This window comes from Ranitomeya variabilis, chromosome 1 (genome assembly GCF_051348905.1).
Source record: "Ranitomeya variabilis isolate aRanVar5 chromosome 1, aRanVar5.hap1, whole genome shotgun sequence".
NCBI classification, from domain to species: domain Eukaryota; kingdom Metazoa; phylum Chordata; class Amphibia; order Anura; family Dendrobatidae; genus Ranitomeya; species Ranitomeya variabilis.
In genome coordinates this window covers 318,461,672-318,477,580 of record NC_135232.1, presented here as the reverse complement: position 1 = coordinate 318,477,580, position 15,909 = coordinate 318,461,672, and the positions used below count along the sequence as shown (strand labels likewise).

At 44.3% G+C, this 15,909-nt stretch overlaps 1 protein-coding gene across 5 annotated transcripts in view; it reads left to right on the top strand.

The window, feature by feature from the left end:
* The window catches only part of PLA2G4C (phospholipase A2 group IVC), a 177,780-nt gene that overhangs the window by 50,221 nt on the left and 111,650 nt on the right, over positions 1-15,909 (top strand). For all 5 annotated transcript variants that reach the window (XM_077297850.1, XM_077297860.1, XM_077297869.1 and 2 more), the window contains one exon: positions 397-437. In XM_077297850.1, coding sequence (XP_077153965.1) covers positions 397-437 — 41 coding nt within the window. The remainder of the gene's footprint in view (positions 1-396; positions 438-15,909) is intronic.

The following is a 15,909-nucleotide window of genomic DNA, read 5'->3' as shown; positions in this document are numbered from 1 at the left end:
AAAATAATGATATTAGATTGACAAAGAAGCACACACACACTTTAAGACACATACAGATGGATAAAGATAATGGAACTATTAAGGTATATACTGTTCTCTGTTTTTCTAGTAAACTTGACTCACACATACAGTTTTTTTAAAAACCAGTAGCAGGATTAGATGCAGAACAATATATATATTTATATTTTTGTATATAGTTTCATCTTTGCCTTAAGAAAAAAAGTTGTAGCACAGTCCACAGTCATTGATTGAAAACATGACAAACTCACCCGCAGGGTTGGTTATCTAATGTAGTACACTTTTGGCACTGGAAAATGTATGTAATTAATGTAATTATATAAAATATGTCATAATTGCAGATACTATAAAAAATTAAATCACTTATTTTTTCCGTAGAAAAAATCTGACATTGTCTACCATAAATGCAGCCTTTCAGTGTAAGTATTTTGGGTAACACCATAATCTCTGGAATTTTTTTTCTTTCTGTGCGTGTGGTGAACTGTTGGTTTTACTGATACAATTTTGGATAACATAAAACACTTTTTTTTTCTTGTTTCTTTTTTTTTTTTTACCATGCAATAATCATGTTATTGAAATATGTTTCCTTCTATCCATTAAGTCAACGTCCTACCTATCATAGATATTCTCCCTTGAGGAGTATTGAACAAAACTTATCGGGAGCATTTTGATGACACTCTAGGGTGACAATAGCTGAGGCAAAGAAGGGGTCAAACTAATAGGGTGAACAAGGATGAGTTATTAAGACACGACCATTGAGGAATTGGGGTCCTGCCCCTGTATGCTGTTCTTGGGGCTCCCCTTGATGAATCCCTCTTTTGGTTGAAGGATTTTTCGGAGATCAAACAGCTTTATTTCCTTAGTGCAGTGATTGAGCGCTCATTAAATCTATATTACTTATGATTGATAATTTGTGACCTGAGCTAGCCATCAGTACGGTTTATAGGTTTTTTTTACTTTGATGTCTATAGTATGACACCCGAATGATGGTTTTGACTTTTGTATAGTTTTGCCTAATATTCATTTTATGACTTTTCCATTTATAAGTGTGTTTTTATAGATAAACGTTAAGTTCTACATTACCCCACTGGATCTACATTATTTTTTTTTTTGTCTCCTTATGGGAGTTGAACGTGTTCTATATTCCTCAACACTATAGTACCTCATGGTATAGTGAAAATTACATCCTTCTGTGAAGCCCATCCAATTGTTAGTCTTCACAGGAGGACAACGATGGCAGCAACTGGGCTCTTCAGCAGCACCCCCCAAGGCATAGGCTGAATGTGGGTCAGGGAGGATCCTAAGGATGTGGATTCCGCTGAAATCATGACATGAGTGGGGAAGGGCCTAATGACAAGCAGCACTGCCCCCTCCCAACTCATTGGCCTTAATGGCCATTTGATCTCCTGTTATGGACAGTATGATCCTGTTGACACTCTTTGATTGCAGGGAGGATAAAGAGAGCTATGTGAGCAACTTGGACAATGACATGCCAGTTTGTGGTCAGAACTTGCTCTGGTCACTTTACAGGCATCTGCTAGCTGTCAAACAGAGATGGCATTTGCTGGGTATCAGGTAGAATCAGCCTCTGAGCCAGATTCATACACATGGACACAATGTGGGATGTACTAAGACAGCCTACGTTGGGAAGGGGATTGCAAATCTCCTATTTTGTGTTTACAGCTCCTCTGCAGACCTTTGTCTAAGGGTAGGTTCACACAAGCCTGTAAAAAGTGGTTTCATCCAAAATAAGTGAGACTTTTTTATTGTCCTTATACAATCCATTTTTTACTCAGAAGCTATTAGTCATTTCCAGACCATTTACAGTTTTTTGTCTTACAGAACTGCATTGTATCCGGTTGCTATTCATATGGCATGCAATGATTTTCTTTTTTTACACACACATATTCCGTCAGTGCAAAAAAATTTCTCATCTGCACTGCCGTGTTGAATAACATAGTTTTTTTCCATGGACAGCACTTGAACCGAAAATGCGATGGTGTGAACGAACCCTAATACCCCCATTTTAGCTCCTGATAATGAATCTAAAATTAATATGTGTCTTAAGTCACGTTCACACATTCAGTATTTAGTCAGTTATTTTACATCAGTATATAAGCCAAAATCATAAGAGGAACAGTTAGGCTATGTGCACACGATGATTTTTGGTGCATTTTCATTGCGTTTTTTCAGCGCAGAAATGGGCTATGGAATCCTTATGCCAGCTAATTCAATGAGAATCCCGAAGTGCTGTGCACATGATAAGTATTTTCCTTGAGTATTTGCAGTGCATTTTTTTCTGCAGCATGTCAATTCTTTGTGCGGATTTTTAGCATTTTTCACCCATTGACTTTAATTGATTCAGTCAAATCCACAGCAGAAACACAGAAATAAAAATGTTTGCGGATTTGCTGAGTCTTTATTTGCATTGTTACGGGCTTCCTATTGTGTTTTCCATGCTGTCATTTGTGTGACAGCATGGGAAACACTGGCACAGTGGTTATCAGTGATAACGTTACTGCCGGTAAAGGCCCCGTCTCACTAAGCGATTTACCAACGATCACGACCAGCGATATGACCTGGCCGTGATCGTTGGTAAGTCGCTGTGTGGTCGCTGGGGAGCTGTCACACAGACAGCTCTCCCCAGCGACCAACGATCAGGGGAACGACTTCGGCATCGTTGAAACTGTCTTCAACGATGCCGAAGTCCCCCTGCAGCACCCGGGTAACCAGGGTAAACATCGGGTTACTAAGCGCAGGGCCGCGCTTAGTAACCCGATGTTTACCCTGGTTACCAAAAAAAACAAACACTACATACTCGCCTTTCGGTGTCCAGGTCCCTTGCCGTCTGCTTCCTGCTCTGACTGAGATCCGGCCGTACACTGAGAGCAGAGCGCAGCGGTGACGTCACTGCTGTGCTCTCACTTCTCACTGTACGGCCGGGAGTCAGTGAGAGCAGGAAGCAGACGGCAAGGGACCTGACGGACATCAGAAGGCGAGTATGTACTGTTTGTTTTTTTTTACATTTACGCTGGTAACCAGGGTAAACATCGGGTTACTAAGCGCGGCCCTGCGCTTAGTAACCCGATGTTTACCCTGGTTACCAGTGAAGACATCGCTGGATCGGTGTCACACACACCGATTCAGCAATGTCAGCGGGGCCTCAACGACCAAAAAAAGGTCCAGGCCATTCCGACACGACCAGCGATCTCGCAGCAGGGGCCTGATCGCTGGTACGTGTCACACATAGCGAGATCGCTATGGAGGTCGCTGTTGCGTCACAAAACTTGTGACTCAGCAGCGATCTCGCTAGCGATCTCGCTATGTGAGACGGGGCCTTAAGACCGTCGGTCAGAGTGCTGCGGGTCATGCTGTCAGATGTTAGCGTGACCCTGCAGAGATACTGTGACCCATGGTAAAATGCTTACCACAGGTCAGCAGGCATGGGCTGATGAGAGACTACTCCTATCAGGCTACATCTGCTGTCACTGATAGCAGTGATAACAGGAGCCGCTGATGGGAGAAGTAGTCTCTTGTCAGCCAGCGCCTGTGCTCCCACTAAAAAGAAAAAAAACACAACATGTAAAATAATTAAATACATATTAGAAACACATTATACTCATCTAACACAGAAACCCCTAAACCCTTGTCTCCTATAACAAATGTAAAATAAAAAAATAACATATACTCACCTTAACGCCTAATCCGCAATGCCCATGTCTCCTATAAAAAATTAAAAATAATAAACTACCATATACTCGCCTGTCCGCCATAGTCCACTTAATCCAGGGTGTCCCACTGTGATCTCACGTGTAGAACAGTCAAAGTGCCGGTGCTCTCACTTACGGCCCCACTGCTGTGTGAGAACTTTCTCACACAGCGATGGAGCCATAAAGGAGATCACGGGAGCTGATCTGCTGATGAATTCCGGTGATCTCCCTCACCGCAGGTCAGTGCTATACACTGCAGGAGTGATTACCTCCTGTGACAATGTGTAGCCAGCTGTCTTTGAGAGCAGTCGCATCATTGACTGCTCTCAAAGTCATCAAGATCATCGCAGGACATTATGGATTATCTTCTCTGTGGACAGGTGAGGAATATTGTGGTTTATTATTTTATTTTTGTTGCAGGAGACATTAGCTTCAGTGGATTAGGTGTTTGGTAAGTATGGTTTAATTTAGATTCAATTAAAGAGTCTGTCATTATTTCATAAAAAGGACTTTATTATGGTAAAAAAAATAAAGGACTTATTCTTATAGACGCCTCTCAATTTCTAACCTGTGGGCATGATGTCACCTTACAATACAAAGGTGACATCAACACCCACAACCATTACCCGACTTGCCACCACTACAGGGCAAAGCACCAGATTTGGCACATCTTATAGATGCACCTTTTCTGGGGCGGCTGAGAGCTGATGTTTTTAGTCTGGGTGGGGGCCAATATCCATGGCCCCTTCCTAAGCTATTAGTATCAGCCCGCAGCTGTTTTCTTAGGCTTTGCTGGTTAGATTTTATAGGGGACCCTATGTCAATTTTTTTCTGGGATCTCCCTGTAACTTAGCCAGTAAAGGCTAAGCAAACAGCTGTGAGCTGATATTAACCCCTTAATCCCATATGACGTACTATCCCATCGAGGTGACCTGGGACTTAATTCCCAGTGACCGAATAGTACGTCATATGCAATCGGCCGATCGCGGCCGGGTGTCAGCTGACTATCACAGCTGACATCTGGCACAATGTTCCAGGAGTGGTCAGAGACCACCCCGGCACAATAACCCCCGGCACACTGCGATCAAACATGATCGCAGCGTTCCGGGGGCATAGGGAAGCATTGCACAGGGAGGGGCTCCCTGAGGGCTTCCCTGAGACCCTCGGTACAAGGCGATGTGCTCACCTTGTACCGAGTGTCTCCTCCCTGCAGGCCCCAGATCCAAAATGGCCACTGGGCTACTCCCGGGTCCTGCAGGGAGGTGGATTACAAGCGCCTGCTCAGAGCAGGCACCTGTAAGCCTGGAGCAGTGCACGTCAGAGATCAGTGCTCTGCAAAGAGTCAGATCAGCGATCTGTCACTATATAGTGATGTCCCCCCCGGGACAATGTAATAATGTAAAAAAAAAAATTTAGATATGTAAAAAAAAAAAAATAATAATAATAATTCCTAAATAAAGAAAAAAATATATATTGTTCCCATAAATACATTTCTTTATCTAAATCTAATATATAAAGCTGAATGTGTGTATGTGTGTATGTCCGGGATTGGCATCTGAACCGTCGCAGCTACAGCCACAAAATTTTGCACAGTCACACGTCTGGACCCCGAGAGCGTCATAGGCTATGTTGTGAGGTGAAATTTTAACCCCGCGCTTTCCAATTCACCAAACAATTTTGCCCCTATCTACATAATGGGGAAAAAGTGAAAGGAAAAGTGTTGGAGGCGTCGCAGCTACAGGCACAAAATTTTGCAAAGTCACACGTCTGGACCCCGAGAGCGTCAAAGCTATGTTGTGAGGTGAAATTTTAACCCCGCGCTTTCCAATTCACCAAACAATTTTGCCCCTATCTACATAATGGGGAAAAAATGAAAGGAAAAGTGTTGGAGGCAAATTAACAGCTGCCAGATGTGAACAAGGGGGACTTAAAGAATGAGAGCGATGGTGCCAAAGAGTATATACTGTACAGTTGCTAAGGTGGGGCCCCGACATGGGATAATCACCACACCACCACGGGGATATGAACACATACACAAAATGCGCCACACACTACCACGTGCTTGAACACATATACCACCCTCAGCGCACATTTCACCACACATACACCAACCTCGCCACATAAAAGTCGAAACACAAAAGTCGCCGCTCAAAACTCGCCACGCGCAAAACTCTCCACATGCAAAACTCGCCACACGTGCAAAACTCACCTCATGGAAAACTCGCCACACGCAAAACTTGCACATGCGGAAAAATTGCCACATGCACAAAAGTTGTAACACATGCAAAAGTTGCCTCACACAAAACTTGCACATACTCAAAAGGCACCACACATAAAACTCGCCACGCGCAAAACTCGCCATGCGCAAAACTTGCTGCACACAACTTGCTACACTAACCTGTCACATGCAACTCGACACACAAAAAGTTGCTACACGCATGTCGCCACACAAAACTCATTTCACAAAAGTCGCTACATGCATGTCGCCACACGCAACTCAACACACACAACTTGACACACGAAACTCTCCCTAAAACACACACAAGTCTGGTATTATCCTTCAAAAATAAAAATCTGATTAATAAGCAGACAAACTACAAGAGCAACAACTGTACCATATAGGAATCCGGCAGCTGTCAGTCACATGACCAGTCTATTATGTGTATGTGTGAGCTAATATATACTGCCAGGGGGTGGGCTTACTGTTGGCTGGGGATTTATCAGGCTGCCAATTTAGCTTACAAATACTGAGGTAAAAATACTGACCAAATAACGTGTGAACGAGGTCTAATACAGGAGGAGATGACATACAGATATATACTATATACAGGAGGAGATGACACACAGGTATATACTATGTACAGGGGAGATGACACACAGGTATATACTATATACAGGAGGAGATGACACACAGATATATACTATATACAGGAGAGATGACACACAGGTATATACTATATAGAGGAGGAGATGACATACAGGTACATACTACATACAGGAGGAGATGACATACAGGTATATACTATATACAGGAGGAGATGACACACAGGTATATACTATATACAGGAGCAGATTACCTACAGGTATATAGTATATACAGGAGGAGATGACATACAGGTATATGCTATGTATAGGAGGAGATGACATACAGGTATATACTATATACAGGAGGAGATGACACACAGATATATACTATATATAGGTGAGATGACACACAGGTATATACTATATACAGGAGGAGATTACATACAGGTATATACTATACATAGGAGGAGATGACATACAGGTATATACTATATACAGGGGAGATGACACACAGCAGGTATATACTATATACAGGGGAGATGACATACAGGTATATACTATATACAGGAGATGACATACAGGTGTATACTATATATAAGAGAGATGACAAACATGTATATACTGAGGTGAAAATGAGAGGTGTGATGTGAAAATGAAAAGGTGTGAGTGCAACATGAGAGGAATGAGGGAAAAAAGTGGAGTGATCGGAAAATGACAGATGTGAGGTCGAAATGACAAGTGTTAGGGGGGAATGAGAGAAGTGAGGGGGAAAATGAGAGGTGTGAGGGAGAAAATGAGATATGTGAGGGGGAAAATGAAAGATGTGATGGGGAAAATGAGAGGCGTGATGGGAAAATAAGAGAAGTGAGGTGCTATAACTAACCACAGATATTTACTATGCCCAGGCAAAGCCGGGCTCTTCAGCTAGTAAAAAATAAAAACAATAAAAGTACACATATTTAGTATCGCCGCATCCGTAACGACCTGACCTATAAAACTGTCCCACTAGTTAACCCCTTCAGTGAACACCGTAACAAAAAATAAATGAGGCAAAAAACGTTTTATTATCATACCGCCGAACAAAAATTGAAATAACACGTGATCAAAAAGACGGATATAAATAACCATAATACTGCTGAAAACGTCATCTTGTCCCTCAAAAAATGAGCTGCCATACAGCATCATCAGCGAAAAAATAAATAAGTTATAGTCCTCAGAATAAAGCGATGCAAAAATAATTATTTTTTCTATAAAATAGTTTTTATCGTATAAAAGCGCCAAAACATAAAAAAATGATATAAATGAGGTATCGCTGTAATCGTACTGACCCAAAGAATAAAACTGCTTTATCAATTTTACCAAACATGGAACGGTATAAACGCCCCCCACAAACGAAATTCATGAATAGCTGGTTTTTGGTCATTCTGCCTCACAAAAATCAAAATAAAAAGCGATCAAAAAATGTCATGTGCCCGAAAATGTTACCAATAAAAACGTCAACTCGTCCTGCAAAAAACAAGACCTTACATGACTCTGTGGACCAAAATATGGAAAAATTATAACTCTCAGAATGTGGAGACGCAAAAACTATTTTTTGCAATAAAAAGCGTCTTTTAGTGTGTGACAGCTGTCAATCATAAAAATCCACTATAAAACCCACTGTAAAAGTAAATCAAACCCCCCTTCATCAAACCCCCCTTCATCACCCTCTTAGTTAGGGAAAAATAATAAAATTTAAAAAATGTATTTATTTCCATTTTCCCATTAGGGTTAAGGCTAGGGTTAGGGCTAGGGTTAGGGTTAGGGCTAGAGTTAGGGCTAGGATTAGGGCTAGGATTAAGGCGTGGGTTAGGGCTATGGTTAGGGCTATGGTTAGGGCTATGGTTAGGGCTGTTATGATCCTCAGTGGCTTAGGATCACAAATCTAACCAGCTAAGTAGAAAAAAATAGGACGAGCTCTGGGGACGTGGTAACTGGACTAACCGCAAACCTGATCCTAACCGCACACACTATAGGTAGCCGTGGAACGTTTCCTGAAATCCTAGACGTCTCTTCACGGCCTGAGAAACTGACTACCCCTAAAGAGAAAGTAAAGACCTCACTTGCCTCAGAGAAATAACCCCAGAGATATAGAAGCCCCCCACAAATAATAACGGTGAGTTAAGAGGAAAAGACAAACACAGAGATGAAACAGGTTAAGCAAATGAGGCCCGCTAACGCTAGATAGCAGAAAATAGCAAGGGATCTGTGCGGTCAGTAAAAAACCCTATGCAAAAATATCCACGCAGAGAATGCAAGAACCCCCACACCAACTAACGATGTGGGGGGAGCAACTCAGCACCCCAGAGCACCAGCAAGCAGGGAAATCACATATTAGCAAGCTGGACAAAACTCATCATATACTAGGAAACATCTTGAACACAGATGAGCAAAAATAAGCAAACAAAACTTAGCTTCTCTTGGAGAGACTGATAACGGATGTAGACAGGAGCAATCAGAATAGCACTGAATACAACGACAACAGGCAAGGAATGAAGGACCAGGTGGATTAAATAGGAAACCTAACTAGCAGATGACGAGACAGCTGATCCCAGCCAGAAACCTGCAAAATAACAAAAAGAGCCACCAGGGGAGCCCAAAGAGAGAACTCACACAGTACCACTCACGACCACAGGAAGGAGCCCGGAAACAGAGTTCACAACAGTACCCCCCCCCTTGAGGAGGGGTCACCGAACCCTCACCAGAACCCCCAGGGCAATCAGGGTGAGCCACATGGAAGGCACGAACCAAATCGGCCGCATGAACATCAGAGGCGACAACCCAGGAATTATCCTCCTGACCATAGCCCTTCCACTTAACCAAATACTGAAGCCTCCGTCTTGAAATACGAGAATCCAAGATCTTCTCCACCACGTATTCCAATTCTCCCTCAACCAGCACCGGAGCAGGAGGCTCAACAGAAGGAACCACAGGCACCACATACTTCCGCAACAAAGACTTATGGAACACATTATGGATAGTAAACGATGTCGGGAGGTCCAAACGAAATGACACAGGGTTGAGGATTTCCAAAATTTTGTAAGGACCGATAAAACGAGGTTTAAACTTAGGAGAAGAAACCTTCATAGGAACATAATGAGAAGACAACCACACCAAATCCCCCACACGAAGTCGGGGACCCACACAGCGACGACGGTTAGCAAAGCGCTGAGCCTTCTCTTGTGACCACGTCAAATTGTCCACCACATGGTTCCAAATCTGCTGCAACCTATCCACCACAGAATCCACCCCAGGACAGTCAGAAGACTCAACCTGACCCGAGGAAAAACGAGGATGAAAACCAGAATTACAAAAAAAAGGCGAAACCAAAGTAGCCGAACTAGCCCGATTATTAAGGGCAAACTCAGCCAATGGCAAAAAAGTCACCCAATCATCCTGGTCAGCAGAAACAAAACATCTCAAATAAGTTTCCAAGGTCTGGTTAGTTCGCTCGGTTTGGCCATTCGTCTGAGGATGGAAGGCCGACGAAAAAGACAAATCAATGCCCATCCTAGCACAAAAGGACTGCCAAAATCTGGACACAAACTGGGATCCTCTGTCAGACACAATATTTTCAGGGATGCCGTGCAGGCGAACCACATTCTGAAAAAATAACGGAACCAAATCGGAGGAAGAAGGCAACTTAGGCAAGGGCACCAAATGGACCATTTTAGAAAAACGATCACAAACCACCCAGATGACAGACATTCTCTGAGAGACCGGAAGATCCGAAATAAAATCCATGGAAATATGCGTCCAAGGCCTCTTAGGAACCGGCAAAGGCAAAAGCAAACCACTGGCACGAGAACAGCAAGGCTTAGCCCGAGCACAAATCCCACAGGACTGCACAAAGGAACGCACATCCCGCGACAAGGAAGGCCACCAGAAGGATCTAGCCACCAAATCTCTGGTGCCAAAAATCCCAGGATGACCCGCCAACACTGAAGAATGGACCTCGGAAATAACTCTGCTGGTCCATCTATCTGGGACAAACAGTCTCTCTGATGGACAACGGTCAGGTCTATCCGCCTGAAATTCCTGTAACACCCGTCGCAAATCTGGGGAAATGGCATACAAAATTACCCCCTCTTTGAGGATACCAACTGGCTCAGAAACTCCAGGGGAGTCAGGCACAAAACTCCTAGAAAGAGCATCAGCCTTCACGTTCTTCGAACCAGGAAGGTACGAGACCACGAAATCGAAACGTGAGAAAAACAACGACCAACGAGCCTGTCTAGGATTCAACCGCTTGGCCGACTCAAGATAAATCAAATTTTTATGATCAGTCAAGACCACCACACGATGCTTAGCTCCCTCTAGCCAGTGTCGCCACTCCTCAAATGCCCACTTCATTGCCAACAACTCCCGATTACCAACATCATAATTTCGCTCAGCCGGTGAAAATTTTCTTGAAAAGAAGGCACATGGCTTCATCACAGAGCAATCAGAGCTTCTCTGTGACAAAACAGCCCCTGCTCCAATTTCAGAAGCATCAACCTCGACCTGGAAGGGAAGAGAGACATCTGGCTGACATAAAACTGGAGCCGAAGAAAACCGACGCTTCAGCTCCTGAAAGGCCTCAACGGCCGCAGGAGACCAGTTAGGGTACTGTCACACAGTCACACTTTGATCGCTACGACCGTACGATCCGTGACATTCCAGCGATATCCATACGATATCGCTGTGTCTGACACGCAGCAGCGATCAGGGATCCTGCTGAGAATCGTACGTCGTAGCAGATCGTATGGAACTTTCTTTCGTCGCTGGATCTCCTGCTGACATCGCTGGATCGTTGTGTGTGACAGCGATCCAGCGATGTGTTCGCTTGTAACCAGGGTAAACATCGGGTAACTAAGCGCAGGGCCGCGCTTAGTAACCCGATGTTTACCGTGGTTACCAGCGTAAAAGTAAAAAAAAAAAAACAGTACATACTCACATTCCGGTGTCTGTCCTCCGGCGTCTCAGCTTCTCTGCACTGTGAGCGCCTGCCAGCCGGAAAGCGAGCACAGCGGTGACGTCTGATGTCACCGCTGTGCTTTCCGGCTCTGCTGCTTACACAGTGGAGAGAAGCAGAACGCCGGGGGACAGACACCGGAATGTGAGTATGTACTGTTTGTTTTTTTTACGTTTACGCTGGTAACCAGGGTAAACATCGGGTTACTAAGCGCGGCCCTGCGCTTAGTAACCCGATGTTTACCCTGGTTACCCGGGGACTTCGGCATCGCTCCAGCGCCGTGATTGCAACGTGTGACCGCAGTCTACGACGCTGGAGCGATAATCATATGACGCTGCGACGTCACGGATCATGCCGTCGTAGCGTCCAAAGTGTGACTGTGTGACAGTACCCTAAGTCACATCAGAACCCTTCTTGGTCAAATCCGTCAAAGGTTTAACCACACCAGAAAAATTAGCTATGAAGCGACGGTAAAAATTAGCAAAACCCAAGAACTTCTGAAGACTCTTAACCGATGTAGGTTGAGTCCAATCATGAATAGCCGGGACCTTGACTGGGTCCATCTCAATAGAAGAAGGAGAAAAAATAAAGCCCAAAAAGGAAACTTTCTGGATTTCGAAGAGACATTTGGAATCCTTCACAAATAAGGCATTGGCACGCAGGACCTGAAATACCATCCTGACCTGCTTCACATGGGATTCCCAATCATCTGAAAAGACCAAAATATCATCCAGATACACAATCATAAATTTATCCAGATATTCTCGGAAGATATCGTGCATGAAGGACTGAAACACAGAAGGGGCATTAGAAAGTCCAAAAGGCATCACCAAGTACTCAAAATGGCCTTCGGGCGTATTAAATTCTGTTTTCCATTCATCGCCCTGTTTTATACGCACAAGATTATACGCACCGCGAAGATCTATCTTGGTGAACCAACTAGACCCCCTAATCCGAGCAAACAGATCAGACAACAATGGCAAGGGATACTGGAATTTGACCGTGATTTTATTTAGAAGGCGATAATCTATACAGGGTCTCAACGAACCATCCTTCTTGGCCAAAAAAAAGAATCCCGCACCAAGAGGGGACGAGGAGGGGCGAATATGTCCCTTCTCCAAAGACTCTTTTACATAGCTCCGCATAGCGGCATGCTCTGGTACAGACAAATTAAACAGTCGTCCCTTAGGGAACTTACTACCAGGAATCAAATTTATAGCACAATCACAATCCCTATGAGGAGGTAGGGCACTGGATTTGGGCTCATCAAATACATCCTGGTAGTCCGACAAAAACTCAGGGACTTCAGAAGGAGTAGAGGAAGCAATTGATACCAAGGGAGCATCGCCATGAATTCCCTGGCAACCCCAACTCAACACAGACATAGCTTTCCAATCCAGGACTGGATTATGAGCCTGCAACCATGGCAGACCCAACACGACAACGTCATGCAAATTATATAACACAAGAAAACGAATCACCTCCTGATGTGCAGGAGTCATACACATGGTCACTTGAGTCCAGTATTGAGGTTTATTCTTGGCCAATGGTGTAGCATCAATTCCCTTCAATGGAATAGGGAACTGTAGTGGCTCAAGGATAAAACCACAGCGCTTGGCATATGACAAATCCATCAGATTCAGGGCGGCACCTGAATCTACAAAAGCCATAACTGAGTAGGATGACAGAGAGCAAATCAAAGTAACAGACAAAATGAATTTAGGCTGTACAGTACCAATGGTGACAGATCTAGCGAAGTTTTTTTGTGCGCTTAGAGCATGCTGAGATAACATGAGCTGAATCACCACAGTAAAAGCACAACCCATTCTGACGTCTATGATTTTGCCATTCAATTCTGGTCAGAATCCTATCACATTGCATAGACTCAGGTTTCTGTTCAGAAAACACCGCCAGATGGTGCGCAGGTTTGCGCTCCCGCAAACGCCGATCAATCTGAATGGCCAAAGCCATTGACTCATTCAGACTCACAGGCGTGGGGAACCCCACCATAACATTCTTAATGGCTTCAGAAAGATCTTCTCTGAAATTTGCAGCCAGGGCACACTCATTCCATTGAGTAAGCACCGACCATTTCCGAAATTTTTGACAATACACCTCAGCTTCATCCTGACCCTGAGAGAGAGCCAGCAAGGCCTTTTCTGCCTGGTTCTCAAGATTAGGTTCCTCATAAAGCAATCCAAGCGCCAGAAAAAATGCATCCACATTCAGCAATGCAGGATCTCCTGGCGCCAGGGAGAAAGCCCAATCTTGAGGGTCGCCACGTAACAGGGAGATAACAATTCTAACTTGCTGAGCGGAATCACCAGAGGAACGAGGTCTTAAAGAAAGAAATAATTTACAATTATTCTTAAAATTCAGAAACCTAGATCTATCTCCAGAAAAAAACTCAGGAATAGGTACTTTTGGCTCAGACATAGGACTGTGAACAACAAAATCCTGAATGCTTTGCACCCTTGCAGCAAGATGATCCACACTAGAAGTCAGACTCTGAATATCCATGTCTGCAGCTGAACTCAAAGCCACCCGGAGATTAAGGGGAGGAGAGAAGCAGGACACACTGCAGAGCAGAAAAAAAAAAAATTGAACTCAGGATTTCTCTTATCCCACTTTTGCGATGCATTTAACACTTTTGGCCTGTTGTACTGTTATGATCCTCAGTGGCTTAGGATCACAAATCTAACCAGCTAAGTAGAAAAAAATAGGACGAGCTCTGGGGATGTGGTAACTGGACTAACCGCAAACCTGATCCTAACCGCACACACTATAGGTAGCCGTGGAACGTTTCCTGAAATCCTAGACGTCTCTTCACGGCCTGAGAAACTGACTACCCCTAAAGAGAAAGTAAAGACCTCACTTGCCTCAGAGAAATAACCCCAGAGATATAGAAGCCCCCCACAAATAATAACGGTGAGTTAAGAGGAAAAGACAAACGCAGAGATGAAACAGGTTAAGCAAATGAGGCCCGCTAACGCTAGATAGCAGAAAATAGCAAGGGATCTGTGCGGTCAGTAAAAAACCCTATGCAAAAATATCCACGTAGAGAATGCAAGAACCCCCACACCAACTAACGATGTGGGGGGAGCAACTCAGCACCCCAGAGCACCAGCAAGCAGGGAAATCACATATTAGCAAGCTGGACAAAACTCATCATATACTAGGAAACATCTTGAACACAGATGAGCAAAAATAAGCAAACAAAACTTAGCTTCTCTTGGAGAGACTGATAACGGATGTAGACAGGAGCAATCAGAATAGCACTGAATACAACGACAACAGGCAAGGAATGAAGGACCAGGTGGATTAAATAGGAAACCTAACTAGCAGATGACGAGACAGCTGATCCCAGCCAGAAACCTGCAAAATAACAAAAAGAGCCACCAGGGGAGCCCAAAGAGAGAACTCACACAGTACCACTCACGACCACAGGAGGGAGCCCGGAAACAGAGTTCACAACATAGGGCTAGGGTTAGGGCTAGGGTTAGGGTTAGGGTTGGAGCTAGGGTTAGGGTGGGGCTAGGGTTAAGGTTGGAGCTAGGGTTAGGACTACAGTTAGGGTTGGGGCTAAAGTTAGGGTTAGGGCTGGGGCTGAAGTTAGGGTTAGGGTTGGGGGTGTGTTGGAGTTAGGGATGTGGTTAGGGTTGGGATTAGGGTTAGGGGTGTGTTGGGGTTAGGGGTGTGGTTGGGATTATGGTTAGGGGTGTGTTTGGGTTAGGGTTTCAGTTGCAATTGGGGGTTTCCACTGTTTAGGCACATCAGGGCTCTCCAAACGCAACATGGCGTCCGATCTCCAGCCAATTCTGTGTTGAAAAAGTAAAACAGTGCTCCTTCCCTTCCAAGCTCTCCTGTGCACCCAAACAGGGGTTTACCCCAACATATGGGGCATCGGCTGTTGTGAATTTACCTTTTGGCTCCCTCTAGTGGCTACTAGTGATTTGACTCTGGGTATGTCATTCATCCCTTGTATGCTCACCTGGGTCGTTAGGTCAGGGGTGTTGCTATATAAGCTCCCTGGACCTTCAGTTCAATGCCTGGCAACGTTGATATCAGAGCTAATCTGTAGTGCTCTTGCCTACTGATCCTGGTTCCTGCTTGATTAAGCTAAGTCTGCTTTCTTGCTTTTTGCTATTTGTTTTTGTTTGCATTTTTGTCCAGCTTGCATATTATTTGTTTCCTGACCTTGCTGGAAGCTCTAGGGTGGCTGGTGTTCTCCCCCCGGGCCGTTAGACGGTTCGGGGGTTCTTGAATCTCCAGCGTGGATTTTGATAGGGTTTTTGTTGACCATATAAGTTATCTTACTACATTCTGCTATTAGTAAAGTGGGCCTCTCTTTGCTAAATCTAGTTCATCTCTGTGTTTGTCATT